The sequence below is a fragment of the Myotis yumanensis genome, unplaced genomic scaffold (assembly GCF_028538775.1).
Source record: "Myotis yumanensis isolate MYYU_CA2020_CCGP unplaced genomic scaffold, mMyoYum1.0.hap1 SCAF_2, whole genome shotgun sequence".
In the NCBI taxonomy this organism is placed as follows: Eukaryota; Metazoa; Chordata; class Mammalia; order Chiroptera; family Vespertilionidae; genus Myotis; species Myotis yumanensis.
The window spans coordinates 25881377-25899572 of NW_027223753.1; the positions used below are offsets into that span (position 1 = coordinate 25881377).

General features: G+C 40.3%; 1 protein-coding gene across 7 annotated transcripts in view; it reads left to right on the top strand.

Annotated features, from left to right (window-relative positions):
- The window catches only part of MACF1 (microtubule actin crosslinking factor 1), a 342009-nt gene that overhangs the window by 126509 nt on the left and 197304 nt on the right, over window positions 1–18196 (top strand). For 6 of the 7 annotated variants that reach the window (XM_070404781.1, XM_070404779.1, XM_070404782.1 and 3 more), the window contains exons 2-3: window positions 127–188; window positions 13613–13702. In XM_070404781.1, coding sequence (XP_070260882.1) covers window positions 127–188; window positions 13613–13702 — 152 coding nt within the window. Of the gene's footprint in view, window positions 1–126; window positions 189–13612; window positions 13703–15933; window positions 16030–18196 lie in introns of all 7 variants that reach the window. The other variant, XM_070404780.1, reaches the window with a different exon arrangement.

Sequence of the window (18196 nt, forward strand, 5' to 3'; positions counted from 1 at the left end):
AACCTTCCCAACAAAAAGACAGTTTCCTTGTCTGTGGAATTGTCTACATGGTCCTGGAGGAACCAGGGTGTGGGAATTTGTTCCTCGGGTAAGTGCTAAGCCGGTGTCTCTGTGTTTCCTTTACAGATGAACGGGATCGAGTTCAGAAGAAAACTTTCACCAAGTGGGTCAACAAGCACCTGATGAAGGTAGGAGGCCGCCCGAGCACCTCTGGCTGCTTTTAGTCTGGATCTGTCAGCCCCTTCTCTCAGAGAGTTCAGATTGCTTGCCCTGGGCTCAAGTTGCTGGAGATACATGTGACTTTATTTATTTATTTATTTTAAGATGAACATAGGCATAACAGTATGGAAACTTTTATTGACCAGTTTTTTGGCGAGGACAGTAATACATGACATTACCTCAGAAGGCTGAGGTTGAGGATATTGTGGGGTGATTCTGGGATTCAAAGAACACTTCAAATATTTTATAAGCCCCTGTTTACATTTTTATTTTTAAGTCTAATTACTATGTAAGGATGGGGCAGTGGATTTTGTGTTCTTTCTCTCTGCACAAATCTTAAATGTTCAGTTTAAGAATTTTTTTCATATATATATATACACACATATATATATAAATAAAACCACCATGCAGTTTAAAATACAGAACATCCCAGAATGGCAAGGGTTGGGGGCAGATTTTATTGATTATTTTTAAACAGAGAACCAAGGTAGAGACCTGTTAGGATGCACGTAAGGATAAACAGTATGACTAATGTGGCAGTCAAGGTTTGAAAACTGTTTTTTTTAATATATTTCTTTATTGATTTCAGAGAGGAAGGGAGAAGGAGCGAGAGATAGAAACATCAATGATGAGAGAGAATCATGGATTGGCTGCCTCCTGCACACCCCCTACTGGGGATCGAGCCCACAACCCAGGCATGTGCCCTTGGCCGGAATGGAACCTGGGACTCTTCAGTCCGCAGACTGACGCTCTATCCACTGAGCCAAGCCAGCTAGGGCTGAAAACTGTTTTTGAGTTATAATCACTACTACTTTGGGAAAGGTCACAGTGACCTCTTAATTGCCATACCCAGTAACCTAGTTTTGTCTTCCTCTTATTTGATTTCTCTGCAGCATTTTGATACTGTTGACTGGCTTGCTAGTCCTTAAAGCTTTCTCTCACATTGGCTACTAAGACACTGCTTTTTACTGAATTACCTCTTCCCTCTTATGCATGCCCTTTCCCTGTCTCTTTCACTGGCTTTTCTTCCTCTGTCTGACTCCGTGTTGATGTTCCCCAGGGTCCTGACCTTGGCCATTTCCTTGTTTTGTTCTCTGTTTTCTGATTGACCGTCTCATTTGGTTGCATGGAATGCAAGGAAGCACAAATAGAAAAGGATGCAGGGCGATCTCACAGAATCTGATGTCTAAGTGCACCTGGGCTTTATGAAAACTAAACATATCGGACAGCTACTCTCCCTTTCTCTTTCCATGAGGCCTTGCAATCTCTCATTTTAATTTTTGTCTGTATGTCTCCTACATTTATTTCTTTGCATTTCTCCCATTACTTGTGTTCCTCAAGGGTGATGCAAACGCCTGCAGCTACATGATTCTAAGAACACAGCAGGGACACCTGATTGGCAGGGGTTTCCTTTTCCTCTGTGGGTCAGGTCCCATCTCCAGTTCAGTAAACTAGGGGAGATGATTACATAAGTCAAACATGGCTCCTTAGGGCCACTTGTTCAATGGCATGCAGGTGAGGGTGGTTTTCAAGCTGCAAGATATGGATTAGGAAGAGATGATAGAACCCTTTCCTGAATTCTTTCCTAAACCAAGGACCTGCATATTTCAGTGTACTTGACATGTTCATCTAGACATTCCCCAGTCCTACCCACATATCCCAAATTTCTGAATAGTTTTACTCATATACCTGGCTGTCCAAGTTTGGAACCTAGAAGCATGCTATATTCCATCTTGCCAATCGTCTCCCCTCTCACCAGCTCCAGTCAATCATGTCCAACTCAGAAAGAGTTGCAGACTTCTCTTCTCCATCCTTATTAACCTCGGCTCTAGTCCAGGCCTCTTCATCTCTTGCCTTAACCACTATTAGTTTCCTAATAAAGTTTTCTATAATAATGGTTATGATAATAGTAGTAGTGGTTTATTGAGTGTTTACTGTAAATCAAACATTCTGTACTAAGTCTTTTACGTGGATTATTATCTCATTTAATCCTCCAGTGACCTTTAAAAATTTTTTTTCAATTACATCGACATTCAATATTATATTAGTTTTAATCCTTCAGTGACCTTGTGCTGTAGATTGTATTAATACTCCCATTTTATCAATAAAGACAGTGACATTTAGAGAGGTTACGTAGCCTGTATAAGGTCACACCACTAGAAGGAGGCAGAACTGAAATTTTAGAACTTGGGCCCTTGTAGTACTGGCACTGGCTTCTTCCTACTTTTCCAGTTTCTAGCATCATATTTCTCTTGTACCTTAAGCTCTTGCCAAACTATGTGCCATGCTGTTTCATGACTCTGTATCTTTGCGCATGCTGCTCCCTCTGGGTGGAATACCTTCCCAGCTCTGTTCTGCCTGTATAAAACCAGCTTAACACCTCCTTCATATTTTCTTGACTCTCCCATATGGAATTGACTACTCTTTGTGCCCTTCCCTGTACTCCTTATGTACTCCTGTTACAGGGCCTGTAGCATTTATCTTTCTGCTTGAAGGCAAATACTGTGTCTTATTTTTTCAGTGTGAGGACAAAAAGGAAGGGAAGGGAAAAACTGATGTTCTGCTCTAATCCTTTCAGTGTGTGTACCAGTTGCCTCTTGTTTGATGACATGTAATTCTGTCATGATGCAGAGCCCTTTACAACTGGTTCCAATCTGTTGAGCTTCATTTCTAGGCATTCTCCCCTGTGTAGCCTGTGCTGTAGCCACGCGAGACAGCCCACTGTTCCCTGAACACTGTGTACTTTCACACCTCTTCGCTTATCCACTTTTCTGCTAGAATGCATGTCCCAGTTTCCTCTGCCTGGCTTTTTCCCACTTACCCTTCAAGGTTCAGGTCCATTACCACCTTGCTGAGACTCTGACCTTCATCCCTTGGACTAAATTAACACTCCGGTGTGGGGTGAATTTCCCGCCAAAATATAAGATGGCGCGGGCAATTATTTAGGTTTCCCGCGCAAAATCAGGGATTTTTATGATACCTATTACCCCAATGGGTATGAAACGGTTCGCATACGCAGGTAGGTATCTTTGTGAACGGCAAACAAACAAATATTTGGTAATACGCAGTTACAATCGGCCCGAGTTTACACGTTTCCCGCACTCCACCGCAAATCTATATGAACCGAGTTAAGACGGCTCCCGCGGAGTACGCGCAATTCACGCGAGCCGACTTAACTCGTTTCCCCCACTCCAAGTGTTAACTGCAGCTTCATTTCTATTTCATATCACTTTGAACACTTGGGTTGCGGGAAACGAGTTAAGTCGGCTCGCGTGAATTGCGCGTACTCCGCGGGAGCCGTCTTAAACTCGGTTCATATAGATTTGCGGTGGAGTGTGGGAAACGTGTAAACTCGGGCCGATTGTAACTGCGTATTACCAAATATTTCATTTCAATCGAACCCATACTTCAAAAGATATAGGCATTTTAACGCGCCATCTTATATTTTGGCGGGAAATTCACCCGCAACCCAAGTGTGAAGATGTCTTGTGTGTTCACACATTGATCTCCTCTGCTAGAATGCTCATTGAGGGCTAGACTGTATTGTGCTACTTTCTCTACCAAGCACTGCACCAGGGACACAAGAAGTATCCAATAAAGATTTGTTGCCTTCAATAAATAATATTTTGGTAGTTTTATAGCTTACATGGCACAATCTTCTCTGACTTGATCCTTGTAATAACCCTGAAAGAGGTAAAAGTATTTTCTTCTTTCAATTTTCACAACTAAGGAAAGTGAAAATTAGAAGGATGAAGTGACTTCCCAAGATTATACAGCTAGTGACCGGATGGAGCTAAAGATCACTCATGAGTCTTCTGACCAAAATTACTTCTTCTTTCCACTGAATATGCTCCCAACTTGCCCTGTGTTCATACCTCATCTTTGACACTGGGAAGAACTGAATTTATTCTGCCTCAAGCTTATCCCCCTAAACTCTGTAGTTGACTACAAATGCTCTGTTCCCTGCTGTTCATCTGTAGCCCATGTTGCCTGTTGGACCTCTCCTTTGCCTCAGTGCTGTGTGATGACAGGAGGCCCAGGGAGAGAGAAGCTAGACAAACACATCATAGCATTGTTAGAAATTGGAGACCAGCCAGAGCTTCACTTAAATCTCTGGCTGTCTGTCATCTCTTCTCAGACTTCCACCCTTCGGTTCCCACAGCATTTTCTCATTTTAGGATATTTCAGAGAGAGAGATTAGCTGCTAATCAGAATCATTGCTCCCTTGCTGGAGTTCTTTGCACTTCAGGCTGAGAATTAGGGATTGAGATTTGTTTTTCATAACTCAAGCATTCTTTGCTTTGTTCCCCAAGTACACCCAGGTGAATATTGCCATTGGCAAGCATGTTGGGGTCCTGCCCCAGCAGGTCCAGGGGTTCCCAAAGGTGTGGACGGAGTCGGCGAAGAAGGAAGGACACGGAGACAGCGTTCAGTTGATCAGCATAGCCAGGTTCCCTAGCCAGGTTCTCCAGCCAGGTTCTCCTTTTATTCTCCTGTTACATCTGTATTTATACCAGTTGATTTTAATCCTATCCATTCTATTCCAAAGGTTAGGGCGTTTGTTATCTCCATTCCAAGGTGACTACTCTATTGTTCTGTTAAGCTACAAGGAAGTAACTGAAGGAGATTATCCTAAGTAAAGATTATGTAGCTAAAGCGTGATTGTTCGTAGTTAGGGTGATTAACTACCGGCCTGGCACTTAGTTAAGGGGTTTTACTGATTTATTCCCTTCCTTAGTCCTGTTAATCCCTAACTCCAGGGAAAAATCCCCACCTGGGGAAACAACCTTTCTCAGAGAGGTGACCTTGGTTAAAACACATAGCGCTAAGAAGGGGAGCAAGCATATTAAGAACAGTATGCCATATATGCCAGGTCCCTTGAAACATATGCTGTGCAGATGTTTCTTCCCTGCAGCGACTGTGTCAAGCAGGCTGGTATAAGAACAAAACAACCCAGCCTCTCAAGTTCTAGATTTAGTCAACCTAAGATCTTTTGGATTCCCAAATATCCTTTTGTTCTGGAATAAGCAAATTACTTTTATCTTTATATATGAGAACACTATCAGTCCAATCTTAAAAGAGATTTACTAAGTATGTAAGCATCTGAAATATAGCAATAACCTCATTTAGAGAACCAGCAAAAAGAAAAATCTAGAGTTTAGGTTGTATTTAAATTACCTTTGCCATATACCTAGGTCCTGGTAGCTGATAAAGTATATCCCCACAAAGAAAACTTCAAGAAAGGATGAGAGGATGCGATGGAACTGAGAGCATGAGCTCCTAAGATGGAGGAGAAATGCTTTCTGTGGTAGTTTCTATTGACTTTAGGGAAAGGCCAGTATTTAATCTAGCAGATGGAATAGTTTGTTCCATTCTTATTCATGTATGCAATCTGGAAGCCACTGGCCTTCCTGGAATTTTAGTTAAGATTCCAGGTAAACCAGCAAAAGTTTTGAACTCTACATTTTTACTGTTTTCAGTTTTTCTCTGAGGCTAATTGCACACAGGGTAGTAGCAGCCACTCTCTCCTGCGCAACCTCGGCTGTAGCCACCTGAGACAGCTCACTGCTCCCTAAACAGTGTGTACTTTCACACCTCTTTGCTTATTTGTATCTGTGGGAAAGGCCGGAAGGAGACGAGCAAAGAGTTTGAGATTGACAAAGTAGTGTTGGTTAGACACTGAGGGAAGGGATGTTGCTTTTGTTACCCAAGTGTGACCATATGGTGGTGGTTTGTGGCTATCTCTGCCTGGACCTGAGTTTTCAGATCTTGATTTCACTCTAAGTGCATCTAACTCCCTACTAACGGTACTCGGCCTGCATCTGGGCTTGGTGTCTCAGTTCCCTGTAACCAAGTGCCTGCCTGTTAAGGAAAACTACCCATTGTGAATTTTCAGTCATCCTCAGGGGATCTTGGTTAATTAATCAGACTTTGTTGGTACCACTGTTAGATTTCTTAAAACTTAAGGAACTCTCAAAACAGAGTGAGGGTAGAATTCTTATCTGCAAAGAGCCTTGTACTTTGTTCTCTCTCTCACTCTACTTTCTCCCACAGGGATTCCAGCCTCCCTTTGTACCCCCTGCATTTGAGCACTGTTATTTCCCGAGTGAAAAGTCTAAGTCAACTATAATCTGTTTTTCTAGCATTAGGCTTTTCCTTGAGGATAAATTTGGCTACTGAATCAATAAGGAATTTCCCTCTTATAGTTTAGAAATATGTGAATTCAGAAAGCCATTAGTTACCAGGCTCACTTTCACTTTTCCTGTATCCTTTAATAAGTGTAGATGAGAGTTAATAACACACTCTCCTCTTTAAAACTTTCTCCTCTGAAAGAAAAAATAAATAAAAATAAAACTTTCTCCTCTGACCTATTTTTTTTTGTTCTTCAACATAGTTTGGATCAAGAAAATTGAGCTGCTTGTGTTTTCTTTCAACAGTCTTAGAGCAAGCAAGTCAAACTCAAAGGCTAACACAGGCCAAATAAACAAGGTTTAAGTTTATGTGGGCCGCAAAAAACACACACAAAAGCTTCAATTTTCATAGAAACGTAGGTTTATTTCGATAGAGACATGCTGAATACAAAGGGCTGAAATAAATGAGTAATTGTTAACATATAAAATAATAGAACATTTTTATAAAAATTAGTATTTTTTTCTTGAACATTAACTTACCAGAACCGAATAACTGCACAAATTAATAAGCATAATGCAAATAAACCTATTTTTCTTGTTCTCTGAAAGCGAAATATTTCCTGTTGCGCACACCAAACAAGTCAGTCCAAGACTAATGACATGGCAATTGGCTGCTAAAATATTCACTACTAGTATTAGTGGAGAGAAATGGTGCGCCTGCGCATAAGGCGAGTAAGGGAAATGAATGCAACACGATTATAATAATCAGTCATTAGCGAACGTTGTAGTTCATTACTAATAATTATGTATAACAGGATATTGTAAAAATTAAGTTATAAATTTTTATTAAAACATTTCTTACATACTGTTATATTGGCTGGGCCACAAAAATATTCATGTGGGCTGCGAGTTTGACATGCTTGGTCTTAGAGGAAAGCTTTTCTAGATCAGGTTTTCTGCAGATATCAAAGAATACTACATGATAATTCTTGGTTCTTTGGGGTGGGGGGCAGTCCTTTTATAACTTAATAATGTTACTAACATGTCATTTCTGCCCTTCAAGTCTCATGGGAGCCTTGTGAAGGGAAAGAGACTGAACTCAGAGTCAGGAGACAGTGGTCTGACACTTCCCAGAGAAATTATATTAACACTTGGAGTGGGGGAAACGAGTTAAGTCGGCTCGCGTGAATTGCGCGTACTCCGCGGGAGCCGTCTTAACTCGGTTCATATAGATTTGCGGTGGAGTGCGGGAAACGTGTAAACTCAGGCCGATTGTAACTGCGTATTACCAAATATTTGTTTGTTTGCCGTTCACAAAGATACCTACCTGCGTATGCGAACCGTTTCATACCCATTGGGGTAATAGGTATCATAAAAATCCCTGATTTTGCGCGGGAAACCTAAATAATTGCCCGCGCCATCTTATATTTTGGCGGGAAATTCACCCCACACCGGAGTGTTAACTTCTCTGGACAACACTTTTCCTACCTGTAAACTGAGAGTGTTAGAGTTAAGTAATCTTTAAAGTCTCTTTGGGCTCAGATTCTGATACCAAGCACTTAAGTGCAATTTATTGTCTTTGCTAAAAAAGCAACCCAGAAATTGGGAGAAGCTGTTTCTCTTTTTCTTAACTTCAAGCCAATCTTTAAAAAATTGGAGGGCAGAGCTTTCCTTGGCTTATTACTGCATGGCAGGAGGGAGAGAGGTTGAGGATTGACCTGGGTTAGGATGGACTTGGTCTTTCAAAATTTAGTCATTCATTAATTTTTCAAAATTGCTTTTTTGAGATTTAATTCACATATGCAATTCACCCATTTAATGTGAATGCCGCATCCATTTGCGGCTAGGGTTCAAGGTCTGGAGAAGGGGCTGACGCACAAATGGATGATACACTAGACAAGAAATATACATTTAGAAGGCATGGAGAGCCAGGCAAACCTTTCTAGTGGAGAGGGTCTCTGAAACCCCTGACCCAACAGCTTTTATTTACTTGAATACACATTTGCGCTTTAGGAATGCAAACAGGCATAGCAAAGGTAAAGTTTGGTAAACAGTAAAAGGATTATTAGTTTAGGGGATTGCCTTCAGCCATTTGGCCAGCAGCAGGGTAATATAATGCTGATTTTTTCAGCCCTGCTGAATATCAAAGTCCATTAGCCTTCTAGCAGACTTCTCGCATTTATATGTTAACTACTGTTGTTCTTTGCCTCCAGCAGTTTAAAGTGTATAATTCATTGGCTTTTAGTGTATTATCAGAGTTGTACAACCATCATCACAATAAATTTTAGAACGTTTTTTTATCATCCCAGAAGAAGCACTGTATCCTGTAGTCATTACCCTTAACCCCTCTATATCCTCCCACAACCCCAGGCAGCCATAATCTGCTTTCTGAATATAGATTTGCCTATTCTAGATATACAATATGTGGTCTATTTCTTTGTTCCAGTGGCTTTTTTCACTTAGCATAATGTTTTAAAGTTTCATCCATGTTATAGCATTTATCAGTATTTATTGCTGAATAACATTCCATTGTATGAATGGACCACATTTAATTTACCCATTTATGAATTGATAGACATTTGGGTTATTTTTACTTCTTGGCTATTATGAACAATGGATGCTGCTGTGAACATTCATTCATGTTCAAGTTTTTTCTCTGGATATGTTTTCAGTTCCCTTAGGTATACACCTGGGAGTGGAATTACTAGGTCATATGGTAACCTGTGTTTAGCCTTTTGAGGAACTGTCAGCCTGTTTTCCAAACAGCTACACCATTTTACATTCCCACCAGCAGTATATATAAGGGTTCCAGTTTCTCTATATCTACATCAAACAAACAGTTATTATCTGTTTTTTAAAAATATTTTTATTGATTTCAGAGAGGAAGGGAGAGGGAGAGAAAGATAGAAGCATCAATGATGAGAAAGAAGCATTGATCGGCTGCCTCCTGAATGCCCCACACTGGGGACTGAACTTGCAACCTGGGCATGTGCCCTGACTGGGAATCGAACCATGAACTTCTGGTTCATAGGTCGACGCTCGACCACTTAGCTATGCTGGCTGGGCTGTTTTTTAAAAATTATTGTAGCCATCCTAGTGGGTGTGAAGTAGTATCTCACTGTAGTTTTGATTTTCATTTTTCTTATGGCTGATGATATTGAGCATCTTTTCATGAGTTTGTTTAATGATATTGAACATTTTTTCATGTGTTTGTTAGCCTTTCATGTATATTCTTTATAGGCAGTCACTAATTTTGTCAGTGATTTTCACAGGGAGTACAAATAGTCAAGGACCCGGATAGTTGAAGTTTTCCTCTCATCTTACTTGTTGACAGAATAGCATTATTGTTTGTTGGAGACATACATATTGATGATTCCTGAGCACTCTCGGCTTCATATGGCTGCCCCTAAAACTTCTGATGCTTAGTTCACTGGACTTTTTCTTAACACATTTGTGGAAAACTTTAGAGTCAGCCTAATATTTGCAGAAGAGGTAAAAACTTTAGAATGGGGCAGACCTAGACTTGATCGGCCTGGCCATTTACTAGCCGTGTGACCTTGGGATGTTAATTGAACCCTCCAAATCCCATCTCTGCATTTGAAAAATTTCTGACATAGAAGAATGAGTACATGTTAGCTAGTTCTTTATCTTCTCTTGGCAGAGCTGTGACCAATATGCTTCATAAACAGACTGTTGTCCTCTGTTCTTGAAAATTCTCTGGAAAGATAAACATCAGAACAGCTCACCCCACTCTCCTTTTCTATTTACCTCTGTCTACCTCTCTCTCTATTTGTTTTAATAGTTATTGTATTATTATAATCAGAGAAAGACTGAGAGATATAATAAGCTAGTTTTCCACTAAGTTTCTTATAAGGTTGTTGAATTTTGTTATTTACAGACATAAAACATAACTGGAATTTTGAGGCCTTGATGTGAAATTAACTCTACATTTCAAAGTGTCTCCTTTTTCTTTTCAGTACTCTGTAGTATTTAGTGTTCTACTGATAACACGATCTCACTTGGTCCTCAACCCTACTATAATTCATTTAAATAATTATTCAATGCCCATTTCCAATTTTTATACCCTGTGTTCAAGTGTTATCTATCAAAAGTAAATCCCTCACTGTTGTCTCTTCTCTTCTTAATCCTTAATACCAAGTATTTAATATTTTCTGATTTATTATTGTAACCTATCATTCCTTTGTAATCTGATTTCCATCCCACCACTCTTTAGAAAAGTATTATCACAGAACACTCTTATTTATAGGAAAATTAAAAAAAAACCTTTCTTAGTCCTCATCCTTCTTGTTCTGCAGCATAAAATACTGGTGATCACCCTTCCTTGATTATACTTCCTTGGTGTTTTTGTCTACCTCTTTCACCCCTCCCGCCCATCCTTGATTGCTTTCCCATCTCTGCCTTCTAATTTCGGCTATTCCCTCAGGCTCAGTCCTTAGCACTCTGCTCTTTTTTCTTGCCCCTAACCCAGAAAGCCCAACATTTCCCATGTCTCCAGCCTACCACCTCTATGCATATGACTTCTAAACTTAAATTCTCAGCTGACCCAAATTGAATTCTGGTATTTCCAGCTGCTCCAAGAACCATTTCCATTTGCAGGTTCTTTGTTGTCATTTTAAATTCAATGTATTTAAATCTTTATTGTTGAGAGTATTACATATGTCCCCCTTCCCCCCACATTGACCTCTCCCACCCCGCCCCTGCCCCTCACCCCAGGCCTTCACCACTCTATTGTCTGTGTATTTAAAATTGAATTTCTCAAATCCCCCTTTCCAACCCTCATGACTGCTTGTTTCTGTTAGTGAGGCACTGTGGCTGTTCAGTTGCAAAGTTTGATATCTTGGACCCATTTGAGGGAGAGGTCTAGAAATCTTGGAGCCACTGGTGTGCTGGAACCAGCTTGAAAGGACTCACAAGAGGCAAATGTTAAATTTTGTGAGTTTGTTGCTAAGCATAGCCATTATTAAAAGTTAAATTATATAAACTTACAGTTAAATACATTCTACTTAAAATAAAGGTAGTAAATACTCAAAACTCATCACTTCATAATTATTTTACTACATGTTATTGTTGTCTATGCTCTTGAGGTTAATTATATAAATTGTGTCTCTATGATGAAAATACTATATAATGGTGTGCTACTGTACTTTTCTTCCCAACATCACACTTAGTGATATATTAGCAGCTTGAAATTGGTCATGGTGGGAGTATTTACACCCTGGAAATCAACAAATGCTACAAGTCTGAGCTGGATGTATTGTTTTGTTCATTGTCTAGACTTAAGTGATGGAAAAAAATGTAAATGTTGCAGATTAAACTAAAAAGTGTGTCATGCTTATAGCGAGTATATTGTAAATAGCACAGAAATTGAAGAAATGTTCTTTTAGTATTTGAAAGCTATTATGCAGTCATCATGAACCATTTCCTTCAATTGGGTAATCTGCCTGCCACCTTATTCCTTAACACACACACATACAAACATGCTTACCTTGCATATTCCCACCTCTGTACCTTGTCTTATATGGTTTCCCCATCTTCTTTCTCTATCAAAACATTTTGTAATTTTTCAAGTCCTTTCTCTTTCAGGAAGTCTTCCCAGAGATTTCCAGTGTTTATCTTTTCTGATTCCATTTCTATTTTGAATGCTAGATATTACAATTGGAAAGGACTATAGTTCAGTTTTTGACACAGATGTAGAAATCTCACCTAGTCTCTGCTTGAAAAATTCCAGTGACTATAAATTTACTACTTCTGAAACTAACCCTTTTTATTGTTGTCTAGAAAATTATTTATTTCATGTTGAAAATGAATCTTCTTCCTTGTAATTCTACTACTCTTCTGATTCTGTGATGTGAGCATCACTCAGTGAAGTTATCACTAGACTTGGAATCAGAAGACCTGCCACTTGCCAAAACTATGTGACCTCAACATGGGAGAGCCTCAGTTTCTCCTGTAGAACATGGGTCATAAATAAACCTCACAGGACAGTAATTTGTATTTAGTAAATAAAGGAGATTATGGCTGATTATAAAGCATAGTAGTTAATGGCAAAGCCTAAAATTCGAAAAGACCAAACAGGCCAGCTTTTCCACTTGTGATATTGGGCAGGTTATTGACCTCTTTGTGCCTCATTTCCTCATGCATAAAATAGGAATATTAATGAAACCTGCCTTATAGGTGCGAGGGAGAGATGAGATAACCTGTGAAGAATTTTGCACAGTATTTGACTTTAACCATACATTTTTCCAAAGTGAGATTTGTTTTTCCATAGTTTCTGTTATAAAATTGAAATTGTTTTTCCCAGAAGGAAAATAATTCTCAAATTCACTGTTAGAAATACCTGGTAATAGGGGGTTACATTAGATGTGCACCCTATGAAGCACTGGTACCTAGCATTCTAGTTTTCTTTCCAGCACTATCTAGAAGGCTCTTCTAACTCTGGCTGAACTCATCTGACCATCACTGGCATTGTATCACTTTTTTAAAAATCCTCACCCAAGGTTATTTTCCATTGATTTTTAGAGAGAGTAGAAGCGAGGGGGAGAGACATAGAGAGAGAAATATCGATGTGAGAGAGACACAATGATTGGTTGCCTCTTGCACATGCCCAGATCAGGGTTAAGGATTGAGCCTGCAACTGAGGCATGTGCCCTTTGACCAGAATCCAACTCGGGACCCCTTAGTCCATAGGCTGGTGATACCCACTGAGCTAAACTGTCTGGGCAGCACACATTTTGATTCATAATAATTCCTGAGGTGTTTCGGAATGATTAAGACTCCCTATCTCCTTGTCCAAACTTTTAGAATATTGTTCAGGCCCTGACTGGTTTGGCTCAGTGGATAGAGCGTCGGCCTGCGGACTGAAGGGTCCCAGGTTCGATTCCAGTCAAGGGCATGTACCTTGGTTGTGGGCACATCCCCAGTGGGGGGTATGCAGGAGGCAGCTGGTCGATGTTTCTCACTCTCTATCCCTCTTCCTTCCTCTCTGTAAAAAATCAACAAAATATATTTTTTTAAAAAAAGAATATTGTTCAGGGTTGGCTAGAGGGTGTAATAAATCTGGCTTCAAGTTTAAAAACACACTTCTAGTAAGTGTTCATGTGTTGTATTCCAACCTGAAAATTCCTGAGTTTTATTGTTTCCGGTTTCAAATTTTTAAATTTGTATTTACAGAGATTCTTGTGTAGATAATAAAATAATTTAAGATCAAATAAAAAGCAGTCTTGTTTTACTCTCATGCACAGGTCCGCAAGCACATCAATGATCTTTATGAAGATCTACGGGACGGCCATAACCTGATCTCTCTGCTGGAGGTCCTCTCAGGCATCAAACTGGTGAGCTTCTCTCTCCTAATGCATGACCTCACAGGTGTGGTCCATAAATTATGTATTGGTCCACCTTGCTGAGTGGTAGGGCAGTGGCCATCACTGCTTGATCTATTATGTGGGAGGAAGAAGTAGAAGAGATTATTGGTGGACTTTATGTCTAACTCAGACTTACAGTTTACATATGATGTGATTTTATCTTAATTCAAATTGATGTGTCAAATATTCTCACTTCTTGATAGGTCCAGGTATCGGTTATATTCATTTCATAACTGCTTATTTTCTCCTTACTTGTTTTTTTTTATCCATTTATAGACACTAGTAGTATTTCAGGAATAGGAGGTTCACATTTAAAGGTTTTTTTTTTTGTTTTTTTTAACAAGGTGTAGTTTTCTTCCTAGAGTTTTATTTCTAGTCTATATGGAGTCTTTCCTGTTTATTGTGGATTGTTTTATTTTCTGTATTCAGCTCAGGTTCTGGAGTTTACATTTAAAAGCCCAAGTGTTTCTTTATTTGTTTGCTTCTTTTCAATTCACCTCTCTTCTATGATTCACTGAGTCTCACCGGTTTGGAGAAATGCTGAGGTTAATGTCTGAGCACAGCCCTGGATACAGTATATTTGGGCTCCTTGGACAATTAACTATGCCTGCCTCCTCCCAGAATGTTCAAACATTGCTTATGGGAAACACCTACACATCTGAGGGCAAATCTCATGGGAGCCTCTTGGCTTGTCAGATGATAGTTCTTTTTTTTTTTTTTTTAGTATATTTTATTGATTTTTTTCACAGAGAGGAAGGGAGAGAGATAGAGAGCTAGAAACATCGATGAGAGAGAAACATCGATCAGCCGCCTCCTGCACATCTCCCACCGGGGATGTGCCCGCAACCCAGGTACATGCCCTTGACCGGAATCGAACCTGGGACCCTTGAGTCTGCAGGCCGACGCTCTATCCACTGAGCCAAACCGGTTTCGGCTGATGATGATAGTTCTTATACTTGCTTCTTTTGCAGGATCAAAAAAACCTCAATTGGTGAGCCCATTGTTCAATAGATTTGAGCCAAATGGAAGCAGATGATCCTGCGCAGTTTCTGTTCTATCTCTAGCATCATAGATGACATCATTTTCATTTAGAACAGTCTGAGGTTGAATACTGGAAACATCTGTGAGGAAGGAGAACTGAGGAGAGGTGCACAGCTTGAGTAGTCTGGGAAGCTCAGCCCACCCACTGCCATTGGTGATTCTTAGTCATTGTTTGTTGTGTTTTAAGTACAGAATTTGGCACATTAGATTTTACTCCCTAAGTAATACTGAGCCTTTTCTAGGATTGGGTTTGGCTTCCCTTGGGCCCTGTGTTTGGTTTTGTTTTTAATCTTTATTGTTGAAAATATTACATTTTAAAAATCTTTATTATTGAAAGTATTACATCTTTCCATTAACCTCTTCCATCCTGCTCCTGTCTGTCCCCCTCCCCCCCAGGCCCTCACCACCCCATTGTCAGTGTCCACAGGTTATGCATATGTGCATACAAGTTCATTGGTTGGTCTCTTCCCACCCACCCTCCCCTGCCTCCTTTTGAATGGCTCTGTGTTTTGGTTTCACATCTTTTTTGCCTTGCAGTAGAATTAATTTTATAATTTTTAATGGCCTTCAATTGACAGGTGCTCTTATCAACACAGCCAGCACAAGATGAATTCTAGTCCTTCTCCGGCCCTCATTTATAAATCTCATATATATTCAGAATTTCACCTTCACTGAGCTGGACTTTACTCTCCAGTGCTCACCAAGTTACATTTTCTGCAATTTGCCTGGCATATTTGATGAACTTGAGTGAACTTGTAGCGGAAAGTGACATTTTGGTGACATTGCTTACAAAACAGGTTAAAACCACTTCAATGTAATTTTCCTAACCTTTGAAAACCTACAGGTGTCTATGGAGATATTCAGAGGATATCATCTTATCATTGAAAATAATCCAAATATCTCTTTCATGGTTATTCACATTGTTTCTTTCTCCCTTCATTGATTCATAAATCAGAGAGGGTGGGTGGCCATGGAGGATTGAAGATGTGTTTCAACATAAGACATGCTCAGTAAAACCATCTGTTCTGGTCTTGCATCTTTTTGGATGTGGGAGGGTATTTTCATCCTTTTTGTTTAATGTTGCATTCATTTCCTTTTCATTTTTGTGTTGTGCGTTTTCTGTTACTCTGTCATGTTGTTGCCTTGGTTGGTGGCCAAAGGAGCCAGCAGGGCTGAAGACCCTCCGTCTGGTGAGCATGCCCTCCTGGCGCCATGCAAACAGCGAGGAGCAGGAGGAGGAAGATGATGATGATGTAGTAGGTCCTCCCGGCGATGCCAGCATCCCAGCTGGCACTGCAGGGCCATCAGAGAGTCTGAGGTTCTCCAGGTCTCCAGTTACCAAGTGTCTTCTTCACTATCCACCTGGGAATTTGGGTCCCAAAGAATGTGGTTAAAAGTAATTGTGCCCTGGCACTGTTAGATGATCCTGAAGTGGGAATTATTTTGCTTATCTGAGGATGGTTGGCACAGAAAGAATAATGGTGTGGTGTCAAATGCCTTTGAGACCTGGAGCCCCATAGCTTTCTTGTGGCCTTGCTGTGTTGCCTGAGTCCAGATTGCAAAATTGTGGAAAGTTTAATTGATAGCATGGCAGTTAGTTGCTTATCCAGACTAACTGGTAGGTACTCTCTCTCCACTTCTCTAGCCTCTGGGTTTTCACTACACACCATGTCATTTGTTTTTAAAGTAGTCTGTTGTTTGAAAACCACTCACTGCATGGAGATACTCTGCCTTGGTCAATAATATCACTAGTTGCTGCAGAGGACACAGATTTAACCTGCATGTTCTTAAGGTTATTTATTTTTAATAATTGTTTTTAATCCTCACTAAAGGATATGTTTATCGATTTTGTGAGAGAGAGAGAGAGAGAGAGAGATTGATCTGTTGCCTCCTGTACGTTCCCCAACCGGGGATCGAACCTGCAACCTAGGTATATGTACTGACCAGTAATTGAACCTGCTACCTTTTGGTTTACGGAACAGTGCTCCAACCAGCTGAGCCACCCAGCCAGGGCAAGGTTATTTATTTTTGGTGGGGAGTACATAGGAGTAAAGATTAGGATGTGTGGAGGGGGCATTTCCTGCTTGTAGGCCATAAATTAAAGCCCATAATCTTTCTCAAGAAATAGGGATGAGGCAATATTTCCATTCCCTGTCCTCTTAAAGTCATCTTTTCACTTCACTGATCTCCCTTCCCATTGCCTTAGAATCTTCAGTTTCACAGGCTCTGTCATTCTTTAAACCATATTTACAATAACTTAGCTGAAATGACTGAGGAGAGGTACTTGCTAAAAAGATTTTTCCTAAACCTTTGATTTCAGAAGTTGTCCAGAGAAGTGTCAACATCCTTATAGAATATCGTAGTTTGGGAATGTTGCTTCGAAGTGTTGGGGGCGCCCAGGGAGATGTCTGTACCCTTTATCTTTCCACCTGTTGGGTCATTTTTTGCTCACTTCAACTTGGGAGAATGTTTCCTCTGCAGGTACCCACAACAGAGCTACTTTATATTTTATCAGCCTTTAATTAGTCCCAATTTGACATTTACAAATGAACTGGGTATAATCTAGTGAGAGTGATATTTTAGTCCCAGTGTTAGGAAGATAAAAGCAACATTGGAAAGTAAGCAGGAGAAACATTCCAGAAGTAGATAGCCATCCTGCATGTACTTGTTGGGCAAACAGACCTCATGTACTTTTGAGTGGGTGGCAGTGGAGCTGTGGCTAGGATACCAGAAGCACCGGTGGAGATGGGCTCCTCTGCTGGGGCTGTGTGACAGCCAGGACTAAGTGACTGGCAGAGAATACCTTTCTTTGGTTCTCATGTTGAACTTCCCTACATCACCAAGGTTTTGTTAACTCTGGGTATTTCTTACTGGAGTAAAGGGTAACTTTTCTGCATGGACACCCATCTTCCTGGAAAACAGGTTTCTTCCTGATTTTTGCCTCTCGTTTTGGATTTTTTAAAATGTATTTACTGAGCATATGTAACTCCTCATTCCTTAGTTTAAAATTATCTACCTCTGGCATCTTTTGTTAGGTTTACAATAAGGTTTGCTCTGTCCATTACTGTGCAATATGCAATTAAGGCTTTCCACTCTGCCTTTACAATAGCATTTAACCGTGATTTTAGGAGCCAAAGAGCTGAAGTCTTTGTCCCGATCAATCTCACCTCCAGAATCAGGTTCTGCCATGTAGGACTGCAGAAGAACCTGCAGAGAAGCTGCAGCATTGGTTCAGCATTAGTAGTCAAACCGAGCCATGTGTTCACGGGAATTACAGTGGTAAATAAGGCCTTTTGGAGGCCTAACTGCATGGTGCCCCAGACATGTCCTGCCATTGAAGGTGCTGTATGTAATGCTCCCATGCCTGGCTTCCACCGTGAGGAATTCTTTGTCTTTGAAATGGAAGTGGAAAGTGGTCTGCAT